At 42.0% G+C, this 16,417-nt stretch overlaps 1 protein-coding gene across 1 annotated transcript in view; it reads right to left on the bottom strand.

Moving 5' to 3' along the window:
- The window catches only part of LMNTD1 (lamin tail domain containing 1), a 178,908-nt gene that overhangs the window by 47,326 nt on the left and 115,165 nt on the right, over positions 1-16,417 (bottom strand). Inside the window, exons 2-3 of the mRNA XM_085324405.1 lie at positions 4,132-4,336; positions 2,178-2,290 (exon numbers count right to left, since the gene is read on the bottom strand). Of these exons, the coding sequence (XP_085180531.1) occupies positions 2,178-2,290; positions 4,132-4,336 (318 nt within the window). The remainder of the gene's footprint in view (positions 1-2,177; positions 2,291-4,131; positions 4,337-16,417) is intronic.

The raw sequence follows: 16,417 nt of genomic DNA on the forward strand, positions 1-16,417 counted from the left end.
GATCCTGCCCCTCTACTCAGCCCTGAYGAGGCCTCATCTCGAGTACTGTGTCCAGTTCTGGGCCGCCCAGTACAAGAGAGACATGGAGCCACTGGAAAGAGTCCAGCGTAGGGCTACGAGGATGATCAGAGGACTAGAGCATCTGCCCTATGAGGAACAGCTGCGAGAGCTGGGCCTGTTTAGCCTGGGGAAGAGAAGACTGAGGGGGGGATCTTGTCAATGTGTACAAGTACCTGAAGGGAGGGTGTCAAGGGGATGGRGACAAATTCTTTTCAGTAGTGCCATGCGACAGGACTAGAGGCAATGGGCACAAACTGAGACACAGGAAGATCTGCCTGAACGTGAGGGGGAATTTCTTCACTGTGAGAGTGACAGAGCACTGGCACAGATTGCCCAGAGAGATTGTGGAGTCTCCTTCTCTGGAGATATTCAAGGCCTGCCTGGATGCAACCCTGTCTACCATGCTCTAAGTGATGCTGCTTGAGCAGGGAGGTTGGACTAGATGATCTCCAGAGGTCCCTTCCAACCTTACCCATTCTGTGATTCTATGATTCTATGATTCTATGATTAAAATGGCTTGGAAACTCTTTAATTTACCAACTTGCAAATGGTCCCAGCGGACAGAAAAGAATAAGCTATATGGTTTTCTTTATATAATACATGAATATTACATTATATTATATTATATTTCAGGTGTGCACAAGCATTTACCTATACAGATACATRTTCGTGAATGAGTGAATTCTTAGTAAGATTCAACAGACCCTGCACTACCGCATGAAATCAGCAAATTATGTTACTCCCATCTGTGGGAGGGAAATCTTGTACTTGAGAATTTGCTCCTTGCTTCTCTGGACTAATTCAAAGAGAACAGGTAGGCCTATGTCAACTGATGTGTAGGTAGCCTTTAAATTTTCCTTTAGTTATCCCTTTGTCAATGATTTCAAATGACCTTTGATTTTGTGGGTTTTGGTTCCACAGCTGGCTAGGGACCCCCCTCACCTCTACTGTAGTTTACAGACCTCAAGCATATGCAGTTTCAAACYACAGTGAGTAACAAGAGTAGTGCATCAGTGAAAATTATGTGTGCTACAGGAATCTGCAACACAGGTCAGCTGGAACCTGAGCACGCGGAGTTCTTGTTGTGTGAATACAGAAAGCAGAATGAAGATGGGAATGGAACAAGCAGTAATTTTTTTCGTGACCGTTCCTCCTCTGCCTTCTCCTGGTCCAGCCCTTGCTCTCCAGCACAGCTCTGCTAAGCCCTCAGACACAGAAACTGTTCTCGTTAGCATTATATATGCCAGGAATGAAAGAAGGAGAGGTGGCCCCTGTAGGAGGTTAGGTGTCAGCTTCAGCAGTGCCAGGCAATTGCTCCCCTCTCTAGAGTTTACCTGGAGATGTGAAGGGCTCCTTGAGTTAGTCAGGAGTAGCTAAGAGGGAAATGGGATAAGGGCAGGTTAGCAAACATATATAGGCTGTTTTGCCTTGGTTGAATCTCCCTGGCTCTCAGATGAAGGATTTGTGGTGATTTAGCAGACAGGGTACTGGGAGTTGGCTAGAAAAAATAAAAGGGAGAAGCTAAGAGGGCTGATTTGGGCCTTTCTGAACTTTATAGTAACAAAACAACCTCTCCCAAAGACAATAGATATTAATAGAGGTCTCACAATGTGAAGTCTGTGTAACTGAATGGGGAGGAGAAACTGGGAGCACGGCAAGTAAGCATAGTACCAGAATTAGAATTGCTGGATTTGAACAAACTGGATGCCTGAGAGAAATGGTTATCAAATGCAAGYTCTACCATGTAGGATCATGGGAACTTCTAAAATAAACACAGACCAAAGATTCAATAGCATGTGAACACCAAGCTCAGCTCTATGAGAGTGAACGACAGGAAGCAAAAGCGTGTCTACCACCTCTGTTTTTTTGGTGGCTCTTCGAACAATAAGGCAATGAAATTCTACATTATCTTAAGTGATGCCTTTACAAACTTGATATTCTTTTTCCTGAGGCGAAGGACTAACAGTTGTGGCAGGGGAGAGCTTYCTTTGTCTACTCTAAAACTCACAAAATCTGAGCTGGACATCTGCATATGTAAATATAGTTTAAAAAGGGACATACAGCAAAACAGGAAATAATGCAAGCAGTGATTGATTTCTTTCATTTATCTACTTCACCTGTTTTCTTCTCCAGGCATACTTCTGGGTGACTTGATTTCACTTTCCAGGAAGACATGTCCCTCCTGAGCATCCTTCAGTGCTTCCTTCTTGGCAAGATGATCATGTTTCTCCTAAGAGAGCAGTCACATGAAATCAGATGGACAATGGTTTTGAAGCCTGTGACTGTATCACACCAGTTAGCCTAACACAGACTTCAAATCTGTCTGAAGAATGAGAAGTTCATTCACATTTTGATCATTGTGCCAAAAGAACTCCAAATGTTTTATAAGTTTGGCTACCTATAATAATGATTTTATGAGCCAAAGAGGATGGTGTCCTTGTGAATCGCAATGTTTCAAAACAAGTTGTCCATTTAGTCATTAAATCTTAGAATTCAGCCATTTGCCATCATTTTCTCAGGTAATCATGTATTTATATTTGTCATTTAAGTAATGGCAAGATCATTTTATAATCAATAGCCATTGTTGTTAAACACAGTGCAAGAAATATAAACAAAAATAAAGTTTTAGAGTATTAGTTGATTGTACAGGGGCTGAAACTTCTCTCACAGGTACACACAAACACAGAGGAAGTTCCTAAAATAAATATACAGTGTGATGGACTTAGGAAAAAAAAAAAGAAAGAAATGGCAACCCCAAATCCTACCAAAACAAACCAACCTCACAACTCTCAACCAGGAAAAAGATGGGAGAACTGACATCTCCTGCATAGTAGTTACCTCACTGTATTGGAAGATGCTCATTGCAGGATAGTGTGAGTTAGTTAAGCACACGATGTCAAACACACGCACAAATACGTACTGTGTGTTGCCCCAGCCAATTGGACAAAATGTGTTGAATGGAAATGTGTTGACATCTCCTAACAAATTAATCATGGAACACTTCTGAAGAAGGATAATACCAGTGCTGTTACTGGGTAAAAATGTAAATCCAYGTACCTGCTATTGCATAGGGAAAAAAAAGGTGCATGGGCTCTTGGGAAAGTAGTATTTTGTGTTACTGAGTGGAAAGAGCAGCATGAGGCACCCTGTGCACGGCACACAACTCTCCTAGCACATAAGGTCAGTGCCCTGTTGCTGAACAACATGCTTTCAATGTCATCATTTTGCTTTTACCATGAGAAAAACTTTCAGAATTTTATTGCAGTGGCATCCCAAATGATTTGTGCAATCAGTAATACAAACTACGGTTTCAAAGATTAAGATACTCCATATTAATTATGTACACACAGTACATGGCAATTTAAACATTTCTGGAAAACAAATCTTAAATCAGACTTGTTTGTATAGCCCCTGGAGATCTCTTCCTCCTCCAGAATAAATAAGTAGGTCTACTGACATCTACGCAGTTTGATCACTGCCAAATCAGTATATGTGAGAAGAAGTGAACTTATGACTGTTATGCTACACTATATTTGGTAGCATGAGCTCTGTAATATAAATATTTTGAAAAAAGAACAACTAACTCAATGCTAAAATAGCCAAACTTTGGTCAGGGTTGGGGAACTAATAAAGAAGATTTTGCAACATAAAATCCAATAGTGCCACAATAAACTTATAAACAGAATTAGTCTGGGTCAAAAGACTCATCACAAACGCCAAACACATAAATCTTAACACATAAAGGACAAGAAATAAACTTAAGAGTCACAATTTCCATTTCTAGGAAAGATGATTTATCCAGCTAATGTAAAGAAAGTGTTGCCTTTGTTCTAACTGGAGTGATGCCATTTATGATCTCATTTTAAGAAGAAAATCTAGGCTATTGTTCATCCGTCTTTGAGTCACTGAGAGGAGACAGATGAAGTTTACTGGGGTAGCCTCTGTGAGAGCCAGACTGGAGAACATTTCTAGTTTTTCCTCCCCCAGAGGTTTTTCTGACACTACTTCCGCAAAATAATGACAGCATGTCTGCAAAGACCCAGCTGCAACACTGCTGCTGCCAGATCAGACCAGCCTCCTCTTCCTCTCAAAAGAGGCATCCTGGACCAGAGTTGGCTCATCAGTCAAGCTTGGACAAGCCAGCCCCGACAGCAGTGGTCTCCACTGCGGGATCCTGTACGTGCTGCCAACCTGCCCGCCCCACTGCCTGTCGCATCCTCCCTTGCACTGCTTACTCATTTGCGTGACTGACGAGATCCGTTTTGGTTTAAAAGACCTGTGCAGAGGAAGCAAAAGAGTTTATTTTAAAATGTGGGCCYCCCCCCTTTATCTATTTGTGTGCTGCGCACTTGCAAGAGTGAGCGCTGAGCTGCACTCCTGAGCATCTCCTGCTCCTTCTACCAAGCCTCAGGGGGGTTGAGAAAACTCCACGTTTCCTCCTGTTTGGAGGGTCATTATCATTTAGACTTGATGTTGTTGAACGCGATTGGCTATTTCAGAGAGGGTCGTGCTATTTTTCACACTACTGCTTCCAAATGTCTGGGATACCCAAAGATGGCCGTGTTCAGCATTTGCAAGAAGTTTTGAGTTATTTGTTCACTCACTTCTTTTCACAGCATTTATTCCAACAATTTCACAGAATCATAGAATCACAGAATGGGTAAGGTTGGAAGGGACCTCTGGAGATCATCTAGTCCAACCCCCCCGCTCAAGCAGCATCACCTAGAGCATGGTAGACAGGGTTGCATCCAGGCRGGCCTTGAATATCTCCAGAGAAGGAGACTCCACAATCTCTCTGGGCAACCTGTGCCAGTGCTCTGTCACCCTCACAGTGAAGAAATTCCTCCTCACATTCAGGCAGAACTTCCTGTGTCTCAGTTTGTGCCCATTGCCTCTAGTCCTGTCGCATGGCACTACTGAAAAGAGTTTGTCCCCGTCCCCTTGACACCTTCCCTTCAGGTACTTGTAGACATTGATAAGATYCCCCCTCAGTCTTCTTTTCTCCAGGCTAAAGAGGCCCAGCTCTCATAGAGTATCATAGAATGGTAAGATTGGAAGGGATCTCTGAGATCATCTAGTCCAACCCTCAGCACAGACCATACAGGGATTGAACCCATGACCTCTCACAGCTGTTCCTCATAGGGCAGATGCTCCAGTCCTCTGATCATCCTTGTAGCCCTATGCTGGACTCTCTCCAGTAGCTCCATGTCTCTCTTGTACTGGGGAGACCAAAACTGGATGCAGTACTTGAGATGAGGCCTCGTCAGGGCTGAGTAGAGGGTTAGGTTCACCTCCYTCCACCTGCTGGCAACACTYTTCCCAATGCACCTCAGGACACCATTGGACTTCCTGGCCACAAGGGCACATTGCTGGCTCATGGTCAGTCTGCCATACACCAGCACTCCCAGGTCCTTCTCTGCAGAGCTGCTCTCCAGCAGGTCAGCCCCCAGCTTGTACTGGTGCCTAGGGTTATTTTTCCCTAGGTGCAGGACCCTGCCCTTGCCCTTGTTGAACTTCATGAGGTTCCTCTCTGCCCAGMTCTCCAGCCTGTCCAGSTCTCTCTGAAAGGCAGCACAGCTCTCAGGTGTATCAGCCACTCCTCCCAGYTTGGTATCATCAGAAAACTTGCTGAGGAGGCRCTCTGTCCATTCATCCAGGTCACTGATGAATAAGTTGAACAGGATGRGACCCAGTACTGAGCCCTGGGGRACTCCACTAGCCACAGGCCTCCAAATGGACTCTGTGCCACTGATGACGACCCTCTGAGCTCTGCCTTTCAGCCAGTTCTCAAGCCACCTCACTGTCCACTCATATAACCCACACTCCCTGAGCTTTTCTAAGAGGAAGTTATGGGAGACAGCGTCAAAAGCCTTGCTGAAGTCAAGGTACGCAATGTCCACCGCTCTGTCCTCATCTACCCAGCCAGTCATTCCATCATAGAAGGCTATCTGTTTGGTTAAGCATGATTTCCCTTTGGTGAAACCATGCTGGCTACTTCTGATCACCTTCTTTTCCTCTGCATGTTTGGAGATGACATCTAGAACGAGCTGTTCCATCACCTTTCTGGGGATGGAGGTGAGGCTGACCGGCCCATAGTTGYCTGGGTCCTCCTGCTTGCCCTTCTTGAAGACTGGAGTGACATTGTCTTTCTTCCAGTCCTCAGGCACCTCTCCAGTTCTCCATGACCTTTCAAAGATGATGGAGAGCGGTCCAGCAACAATATCCATCAGGTCCCTCAGTACCTGTGGGTGCATCCCATCCAGGCCCATGGATTTGTGAATATCAGGCTTGCCCAGAAGATCTCTAATCCTAAGGATAAGAGTGAACTATTTCAATCTAAATGAAAGGGAAACCGCTGCCCCTGATAGCTGGCTGTAACTGACTGGGAACACCCGAGAAGAGAAAYGGTAGAAGGCTCCGTACAGTTCAGCAACTTCCATTTCAGCTCAATGCCCGACGGCTGCTTAGCCGAGCAGAGGACAAGGCTGCAGCCCTCCTAAGCCATGCGTAAAACAGCCATAAACACGGTGAGGAGACACCAAGCCAACTGCTCCTACATACAGGGAAGAGCAATCTTTAGCTGCCTCACCACCCCAGCGCCATCATGCACGCAAGCACTGTCCTAGGGCTCCTGCACTGGGGCATAGCTAAGGGCAGGACTGCAGGAGTGAAAAAATCCTTCAGCCCACCTATCCTTCTCTTACTCCTCCAGAGCCATACTGGGGACTCTACAGCAACGTTCATGGGTCTGGGCAACTTCCACATCGATAAAACGCACCCTTGAAATCAAACACAAAGCTCTTGATTTCTTGATTCCACCCTGCAAGCTAGAAAAAGTAGACAGTAATAATTAACCTACATCCTAAACATTAATTACAAAGGCACAGGTTTGGTATCAAATACTTCATTTCTACTGAACTTCCATTAACCTCACAGTCTAGTCTTACTTTAAGACTTATTATTAGGCAAAAGAAAAATATCTAATACTTAGATTTGAAACACAGATGTAACCCAAGCTGCAAGATAAGCTGCAAGGTAAAGGAGTCATCTGTTTGATACAACAAATACTTTGTTTGAGTACACAGTTATTTCATTTTTATTTTGTGCTTTTGAACTATCATTATTTACTCATTTTGCTAATATTTTATTAAAAACACTACAACTCCTGGGAGAGTTATATATAAAGAAAATAGCATATGTATATTTAAATCCTATGTATATGCTCTCACCTAGGGGGCAGCTCAGGTTAATCGAATGCTGACTGAGTGTCCAGTTCCGCTGAGTGCTCCACACGGGGCTACATTCATCACTTCGAGGAAGGAAATTCATCTCACTCTCACTAGTTGTTTTGTAATCAGCTGACAGCTAAATTCAGCTGATTGCTCCCCCCAACCATCCTACGGCTAACTGCTTCTTTTGCCACCCAGTCACACTAACTGACCTCTTAGTCAAAAATATTCCAGGTTTCAGTGCTCTACTCACAGTTAATTGCTCTTTGATGGGTAATTTTCACTCAGCATTCAATGCATATTTCTAATACAGGCATCTGTCACAACAGCAGCATCTTAGGAGGCATTTTAATTAGTGTATTAGTGGAAATAAACTGTATGAAGGCACGGCATGTGATCACACCACCGCACACCAGCTAGCTAGGCAGGCACAGCAATTAACTATGGGATGGGTCTATCCAAGAGCTTGAGTACAGGGTGCTATTCAGTATGTAAAAATCCATGTAACACAGCTCAAATCCCATCCCATCAAACCAGTTCTGTGCTGTCCAGTTCCAAACCAGTATCCATCCGCAGAAAGAAGAAGCAGTGAATTACTGACTTCTCTCATCATCTCTCCCAGCTACCGAAATCTGGTTCTGCTAAAAGAAGCCCAGTGTGTTCCCAGTGGCTAATGGAGCCATCCAACACTTCAGCTGCCCACTGCACCACATTCACCCAGGGATACAAGCTCTTTAGAAGTGCTGTCCAAAATGCAAGTTATTAGGAGCCAGTGACAGCTCGACTAGGCTGTAATTTAAAAGTAGGCTGTCTAGTAGATACTCAACTGTCATTAAACATTAAAATAATACTCTGTGTATAATTTGCACAAACATCAGGGAGTGATTTGAATAGTACTGGGAAACTCGTCTTTGTAGAGAAAAGTATATGTTGTCAGACAACAGGAATTAGTTTGGAAAAGTGCATTCTAGTCAACACTTTTTTTCTATTATGCCTTGCTAGAGTAAATTAAACACTATATAAAGTTTCTTTGAGATTGTTAAAGGCTTGCTTGCTATCAAGAAAATAGTTTCTTAAGAATAGCCATCGCTGAAAAATCAAGGAAATTCAGCATGTAAAAATAGCAAGTAGTTTCCTTACAGGAAAAATATAAGGACCTTTACAGTTGGAGGTTTATCTAGATTACTGTTTATCTAGAGGTCTAGTTTTAAAGGCATATAGTTTCGCACAAATGACCTTGTTCCAGATRACTCCTCAGAAACATGAGGCACATCAGACAACACACTTAGGGCGCACAAACATTCAAAATCTGAAAAGCATTGTAGCTGCAGAGCTTCCCCAAGATAGTGACTCGTCCCATCCTGTACCTGGTGTAAGCCCAGAAACTCCACCGCCGTGCTTAAAGGTGGGTTTACCTGAAAATCTCCCTACCCTTTAATGCCTTTCCTGGGGTGGGCAGCCGTGCAGCCAGCCCTGCACAAGAGGAGCCAGCACCCATCTCTGAATTCAGCAGGCTGGAAAGGGCCTGCACCACGCGCGCTGTGGCAAAMGCAAACCTTTAGACCCCTGGATTTGCTTGATATGGTTGATACCAACTTCGCAGAGTCTGCGAGGCTCCTTCATTGGCTATCAACAACGCTCTGTAAACCCTGACAAATAACACTCCAAATCCTCAGCAGTGATGCTTTGTGCCCCCAGCTCTTGCATGAAATGCAATGGAAATTCTGCTGGGGCTTCAGCTGCATTTATAAATGACACTTTTGTTGATTTGCATATCAGGGCAGAGGCAGAGCTTGGTGGGGCTTCCAGTTTAAGGGGAGACAGGGCAGCAAGATAGGTCCAGTGCGTATTATTCTGTATATGCCCTTTGGGAAACATTTGCAAGAAATACTTTTCTTTTTTCTTTCTTTTTCCTTTTTCCTTTTCTTTTTCCTTTTTCCTTTTTTCTTCTTTCTTCTTCCTTTTTTCTCTGTATCTGATATCTTTATGCTTACGCAGCTATTAAACCTTACAGTTCAGCAATGAGCTTTCAGTGACGTTCTCTAATATCTGGAAATCTGGGTTTAGATAAAAATTTGAGATTTGGTTCTGTCTGATTTCTAAAATAGAACACTATTTTGGTTTATGTGTTTCTTCTTAACTTTCACCAAATCTTTAATATCAATAATATTAATTAATATCAGTAATAACAACACCTAATATCAGTAATAACAACACCAATAATCTGATAATATGTCTTCACTCCATAGAGTTTGAAGGGACAGCAGAGGGCATATGTGATCTTACAACAAAGAAAAGCGTATTTAGAAGAGTAAGTTTTTTAAAATACAAACTTTGGCATCTTCCTCTGGGATAATAAGCATTGGGGGGAGAAACTATTTTTGCCTGGATAATTATAACTCGGCAACAATGGTGGATCTGCCATTAAAGGTGGTATTTGAAACTAAACGGACAGAACAGCTTTATAATACCATGCATCAACAGGAGAAAAAAAAAACAATATATGAATCTGAAATCTCACCATTATGGGAAAATTCTCTCTATGAGAAAAAAAAACATTAACAACCTTCACTGTCACCTCATTTCTTCTGCTGACGTCCTGAGATTAGGCAGGAGAGGGCACCTTGCTCAGCCAAAGGAGATGGATGAGAGCCCACTCATGATCAGCCYCGCTGTTGGCTGCTGAGGCCTTAGCCTGCTGGAGCATAATTCGGTTCAATAAACTTGTATGTTTAAAGCTTGTCAGCAGCTCTGGGTATCTTCAGAGAGCGCCCGTAGCATCCTGACATTTCAGGCATACCTACTTAAACTGCAGGCTGTCCTGTTTCCAGACTGCCTCCACACAGATCTGTGAAATGGTTTAGACTGAAATGCTTTGCTAAACTGAGGACATAAGCACAGAAGAAACGGACCAGCCAGACTTGCTTTGGGAGAAGCATTTGGGGCTGAAACAATATGCCAGCATATTATATTGTGGGGCTTTTTTTTCTAATTATGATGGATTTTCTCATCAGAAAAGTGCTGCAGAAGTATCTTTAGGACCTGGTGTGGAAGTGGAAGCAGTGACAGTTTTGAGAGCGTGTTTATCACACAGTCTCTGCATTTATCCAGCTTTCTGAGTGCATTTGCAGGTTCAGTTGAGCTCTGGGTTGCTATGGCTACTCCCTTAACAGTACCTGAGCCAGCTGTAGTCAAAAGATAGCCTAGGAGATGTTTATACGAACTGCAGTCAGCGCAATTAATGCAAGGCAGACCTTTCCAAGTCATGAYTGAACTGCAACTAAAAACACATTCCGGCAACATTATTATTTGGGACTTGCAATTCTGTAAGCACCTCTTGGAAGACGAAAGCTGCAAGATTTGGTTCATTTTTCTTCCAGTTCTCTATCAGGTGGTCCAAGGAGCCAGTCCCTGCTTGAATGCAGCATACTCTGCGGCCAGGGACAATAACATAGCAGGAGGCGCATTAACTGTATTGCTAAGGTTCACACCTGGCTCCATGTGTATTTGCTGCTACTCACATCCTTTTTTTAAACTTCTTGTTTCCTAGTGGTGCTTCCTATCACTATTTCCTGCCTGATCTGTTTTGTTTTCAGGCATCCAGGTGCATTCAAAAAGTAAAATAATAGTGTTACATGTGAAACCTATAAAGCTTGAAATCAGACGGTTTTTATTCCAGGCTCAGTTTGGGAGGACAAATTCGCTCACATGCACATATCTGAGTAGAAGCAAGAGTCAAAGGTATTTTGATTTTCTATTTTAAGTGTGCCAGCACATTAAGRTAATATTCAAAACTCAGAGGGCAAAAACAGGTTTTTCACCACAACAGCAAAATGGACTATTTAACTTTAAAACCTCTTTTGCGGAGCCCTTCTGCCTCCCTCAAGCAGACTCACCGATTTCGGCATTCATTCTCAGGAGCAAGGAGTACTCAGCTGTCTGGGCATCTGCAGCGACGAGCCAAACCACTTTCTATGTGGTTTTTTTTGTGGTGGCAGAACTTCAGGTTGCTCCATAGTCGTGTGCATATTATGGCAACGGGCAGGCAAGAATGAGCTCAAGACTTGCAGCCTGGCTAACAGCCAGGACAGCAAACATGACAGCTGATATTGTTCRAGATCCCTGCTGCAACACCAGCACAAATTACCCTGTGGTTAAGCACACCATCTCAAGAAGGACAGGACAGTGAATTGTTTTTCAAAACAGAAAACAAATTAAAAAAGAATTGTTAAATGAGGGGGTGTGGATAAAAGGCATTACATATAGTAGTTAGAGAAATAAATAAATGGGAAAGTTCTACCTGGTGCCATAACTCTGTGTTACTGGAGTTAATGAAGAAACAAGTAAAGTGCTGAGGAAAATAAARATTTTTGCTTTTTTCTTTGAAAACCTCTAAGTGAAAAAAAATCACTCTGTCCCAAAACTCTTAACTGGAAAGCTCAAACTAACAAACATGCACAAAGACAACTTTCTCCCAAAATCAGTGGGAACTTCTGCTGTCTCCTATAGATATAAACACGAGAACTCATACTTTTCAGAACAGAATGAGACACCTGACTTACAAAAGTACATCACTGATTCACTTCCCTGCCTGATTCCCATGATAGTTTCCTTGGATGTGTAATCATTCAAATTGGCCAACCTCTMTTAAAATGCATTTTTTAATCTGATGTTGCTTTTCATACTTTATTAGCTATTTCTCTGATGCAATAAAATCTCACATTATAGTATTGTAAAAAGCTATTACAGTGTTAGTGTCTTTGTGCTGCGTTTGGTTACACTGCAGCAAGTGTGTTTTAAAAGATGAGGAACTTCTAGTGTATTATTGCTGTAAAGATAATCATTATTATTATTTGTGTTACATTTACTCCTAGAAGCCCTACTGCGATTGTACCAGGCAGTTCTGAACTCCACAGGATGAGACTAGCGACGCTGAGATGCTCTTCCCACCCTACTACACAAAGCAAACAAAAGCAGAGAGGCAACTCAGACACGGAAACTACCATAGCTTCCCTGAGGGTGGTACCTGTAGGAATTAAAACACATGTCCTGACTCAGTCCTTATCCAATAAACTGAGAAGCATCCTTGCTTCTGCTCTGTAACTTGAATTACTTTACTTTTGCTAACCTGTATTCAGAAAACATTCATCAGACCTTTAAGGTTAAATCAAATAGCTTGCAGGGTATGGGTCTCTCCCATTGGAATATGCTTTTTAGTCCTCAAAGGTTGCAAAAATTTTCAGAGAGGCTTCAGTTCAGTCATTATAGCAGATGTGAAGAGAAATATGTGTACAAAAAATAACCTATATGAGGAAAAGTCTTGCAGGCATTTGCAGTTCTGTATGTTCCAGCGCTACCTGGTTCAGTCCTCTTTCCACATGGAAATTAAATCCTTAGCRTAACCCAAAATGTGATAGGCAACTTTACTGTCCCCATGTCCACCAACTGACCTGCTTCACGATTTGAACTAAGCCACTTTAGTTTACAGAGCAATATTCACCAAAGCAAATTAAAACTGAATCCTATCGCAGGAGCAATTTAGATTCAYGGGAATCTAATCTGTACTGGAAGTCAACTGGATGCAGGTTCCTGCTTCACAGGAACATCAGTTTCTGAGGGACTCTCATATCTCTCTGTCCGTGTACCCTCATCTGTACAAGGACAATAATGTCTTTAAATATCTCTCTAAAGCACGAAACAATCTATGCAAGTATCATCTAAATGTAAACTAGATGCAGAAAATCACAGGCAGATGCTTTTAGGCTGTCCAGAGCACATGTGTGTATGCACACGTGCATGTGTGTTTCAGATACTATCTTGGTGCCTTGCAATGTTAGCAAAGTATGATCTGAACTGGTCTTTTTTTGAACAGTAAAGAATGACATTTGCACAGCACTTTCGCTCGGCTTAAGGATATATTCCTCACTTAGCGTGTGTTTAGGTTTTATTATTAACTCTACAGAAACTGCTAAGCTGCACAGAAAGACAGGTTTGATAGATAAGTTGACAGAACAAGAAAATATTTTTCTTCAAAGATTAATCACAGTGAAAATTAGGTGATGAAAGTAAAAAGGCATATGGAAAGGATCAGAATAATCTCAAGCACATTCTGCATCTTCAAAGAATCTCCAGAATGTAATAAGTGAAGTTTCTGCTCTTCTGGAACAGCAATAAGCTCAAAAACATATTAGAGAAAGAATGTGATTTCCAGAAGATTTCATGAGTGGCTTAATTCCTTTTCCACTGAGCATTGATCCTGGTGAGACCAGATGCTGTCCCACACAGAACACCCTGGGGAAATAGTCCCATTTTACACCTCAGAAAATACTGAAGTAGAGAGGTGTGGACAGCAAGAGTGTGACATAAATAACAATGGGTTGTCTTGATGAGCTTCTTATACCAAGGAGTAGCTGCCATGGAGAAGCACAAAAGGGTCAGTGCTGCCAACACCAACACCTGAGAAGATTTCTAGCCTAGAAGATTAGGCTGCAAAAAGCTGTCACTCCTCGGGTCTCTCCCCTCACAGCCACATCTCCTTGCCCTGGATGGAGGAGCCCTCCCCGCACTTTGGAGCAAGGAGGGAAGGAACAGGGATACTGAGAGGAGCCAAAGTCCTCCTGACTCTGTTTCTCCCCATATAGCAATAGAAAATTATTCCTCACTTCAATATTTGTAGCAATCCCTTTCTGTTTAATAATGTTTAGCAGTCTCTGTTTAATTTATAGAATTGACCCAACAACTTAACTATCTTCTCAGCTCAGCTGTTTAGAGCGTGGTGCTGCTAATGCCAAGGTCATGAGTTCAATCTCCATACGAGGGCTATGCTGAGGGTTGGACTAGATGATCTCCAGATCTGGATGATCTTCCAACCTTACCATCCTATGATTCTCCCAGACGCTTGCCCAGCCCAGAGCCCTTGGGCTGAGGTACTCCTCAGGACATGCTCTCAACCAGAAACATACATTAAGACCCAATTTTTTTGTGTGCTGAAAGAGGTCGTGATTAGCCCTCTCTAGCAACCAGCATAGGAAGTGCTGCCCAAGCCAATTCGTTGTTCCTTACATACTGAATCTCTGCCTTTCTCCCACATGTGCGCTGTTAATCCRACCAGCTGGGATATTACAGTGACACAGATTAAGATGGAGCATCCACTTCCAAATGTCTGTCATTTAGCACCCAGTAAAATAAAAGTGTTCAGAAGCATTTTAAAATTATTAAAATTACTAGTATATTTCACAAAATATCTTTATCAATTAATTGCTAGTAATTTGTTCAAAGCTGACTCAGAATTGAATTAATAATTTAATACTAATAACTTATTCAAAGAATTTAGTGTCTTTGTCTTCTTTTGGAATGACTTCTCAACACTTAAACTCTTTTTTTGCCCAGGCAAGGATCTTTGAATCTGTCTTTGAAATTGCTTGAAATATTTCCCTCCCATTAAAAGTTATTGCTTTACAAGATGGATCTTACACAGTTTATTACAAGTATTTCATACTAAGAATTYGAATATTATCAAGAATTATGATGGGTAAAATGTATTAGAGTTTTGTCTCTGTTTCCGCATTGACTGTCTTTCTTTTCACTGTAGGAAGTGCTTTAGAAAAACACTCAAGCTCTGCATTTTTCAGGGACAGAGAGCAGCAGAGAGGGCAGAGGGAGCAGATAATTGGTTATTGGAATTTGGGAACACATCACAGCTTTTGCTCCCTGGATACAGGGGACTGGCTAAGATGGTATTGCTAGAAAAAAATAGGCTACTGCAAGATTACAGCATTTGCAAGAAGATACACACAGCATTTTAGATATCACCTTTTTTCCCCCCTTTCCTCACTGCAGGAAAATAATGGTAAAATAAAAAATGCACTGAAATCACTGGAATCTCTCAAGTCTTTCGGCTGACTTCAGAGGGTTATTGATGTTATCTGAAGTTCCATCACATGGAATTGCTTAGCAAATGTTGACGTTTTAAGGACAGATACTGTATAAATGTTGAGTATTATATGTGTAATCAGCCTCACTTTGAACAGGGTCACARAAGAATTAAAAATAGTTTTCTTTCTTTAGTCAGTCCTTAATAGTGACAATTACTTGAACGAGTTGAAGAACGGAGGGATAAAGGGAAGGTAACCAGTGCTGTGAGCTTTACGTAATCCACCCAAAGGACACCCTGGCAGAGGATCCACAAGCCACGTGGCTTCAGCCCTGGCTGAAGTCTCACCGTTTGCATATAAAGCAGTAGACTACAGACACAGCACTTGCTTCCAAAAGAGAAGAAAACAAAACTAAATAGCAGCCATCGTTCCTGGTTCTTAACACCTGCCTGGTATTAATTTCTCCCTCTGAAAATGCCTGATAATAGCTTCTCTGTTTTGCTATTCGATGCTCCCTTTGTTAATTATTTTAATGCAACCTGAACTCAAATTTTGCTTATTAAATATTTCTAGAGATGATCTTGAGGCATGACAGTTGGGGCTGGGGTTTCTCTAAAGTTTAGGAGACACTGAATCCAAGGTTTTAATGCTGCTAATTAGGATATGAGACTGAAGATAACTGCTGATGAACTGCAGCGTCTTAAGAGAATCATTTATGTTTTCTCTACCTCTGTTTCTCCATTTGAAACAGGAGATAAGGACAGTGGCACCTTCCCTTGTAAAGTAATTTGTGCAATTTGAGTTGAAAATTATTCAGTGTTTTTCTTAGATCCACTTATGAGAGTGCTCTTGTCTGGCATTTTGGGATTGGTCCATTTTTAACTTGTTCAGTTTTCAAAGATCTAATCAATTGCAATAAATATTCAACTCTTCAGGTAATTAGATGCCAGCCAATACAGTCAGACCTAATGGTACGTGGATCGAAAAATAAAAACTTCACACCATATATGCATATTACTTCACAAATAAGTAAATAATGCACAAGCAATAATACAAAGCATATAGGATGCCATCTTCTTTGCCTAAATGTATTGCACACACGTAAGTACAAAGAAATCTAAGAAAACTRAAATAAATTTTCAAGGCTGGCACTTACTGGTCTAGATGCTTACTAGAGCTTACTAGAATTCCCTAAGCCCCTGCACAGAGCTAGAAATATCAGTCACCTGCATTGCAGTTCTGGGTCTCAAATAG

The sequence above is a fragment of the Rhea americana genome, unplaced genomic scaffold (genome assembly GCF_003343005.1).
Source record: "Rhea americana isolate MKP2758 unplaced genomic scaffold, rheAme1 scaffold_91, whole genome shotgun sequence".
Lineage (NCBI taxonomy): Eukaryota > Metazoa > Chordata > Aves > Rheiformes > Rheidae > Rhea > Rhea americana.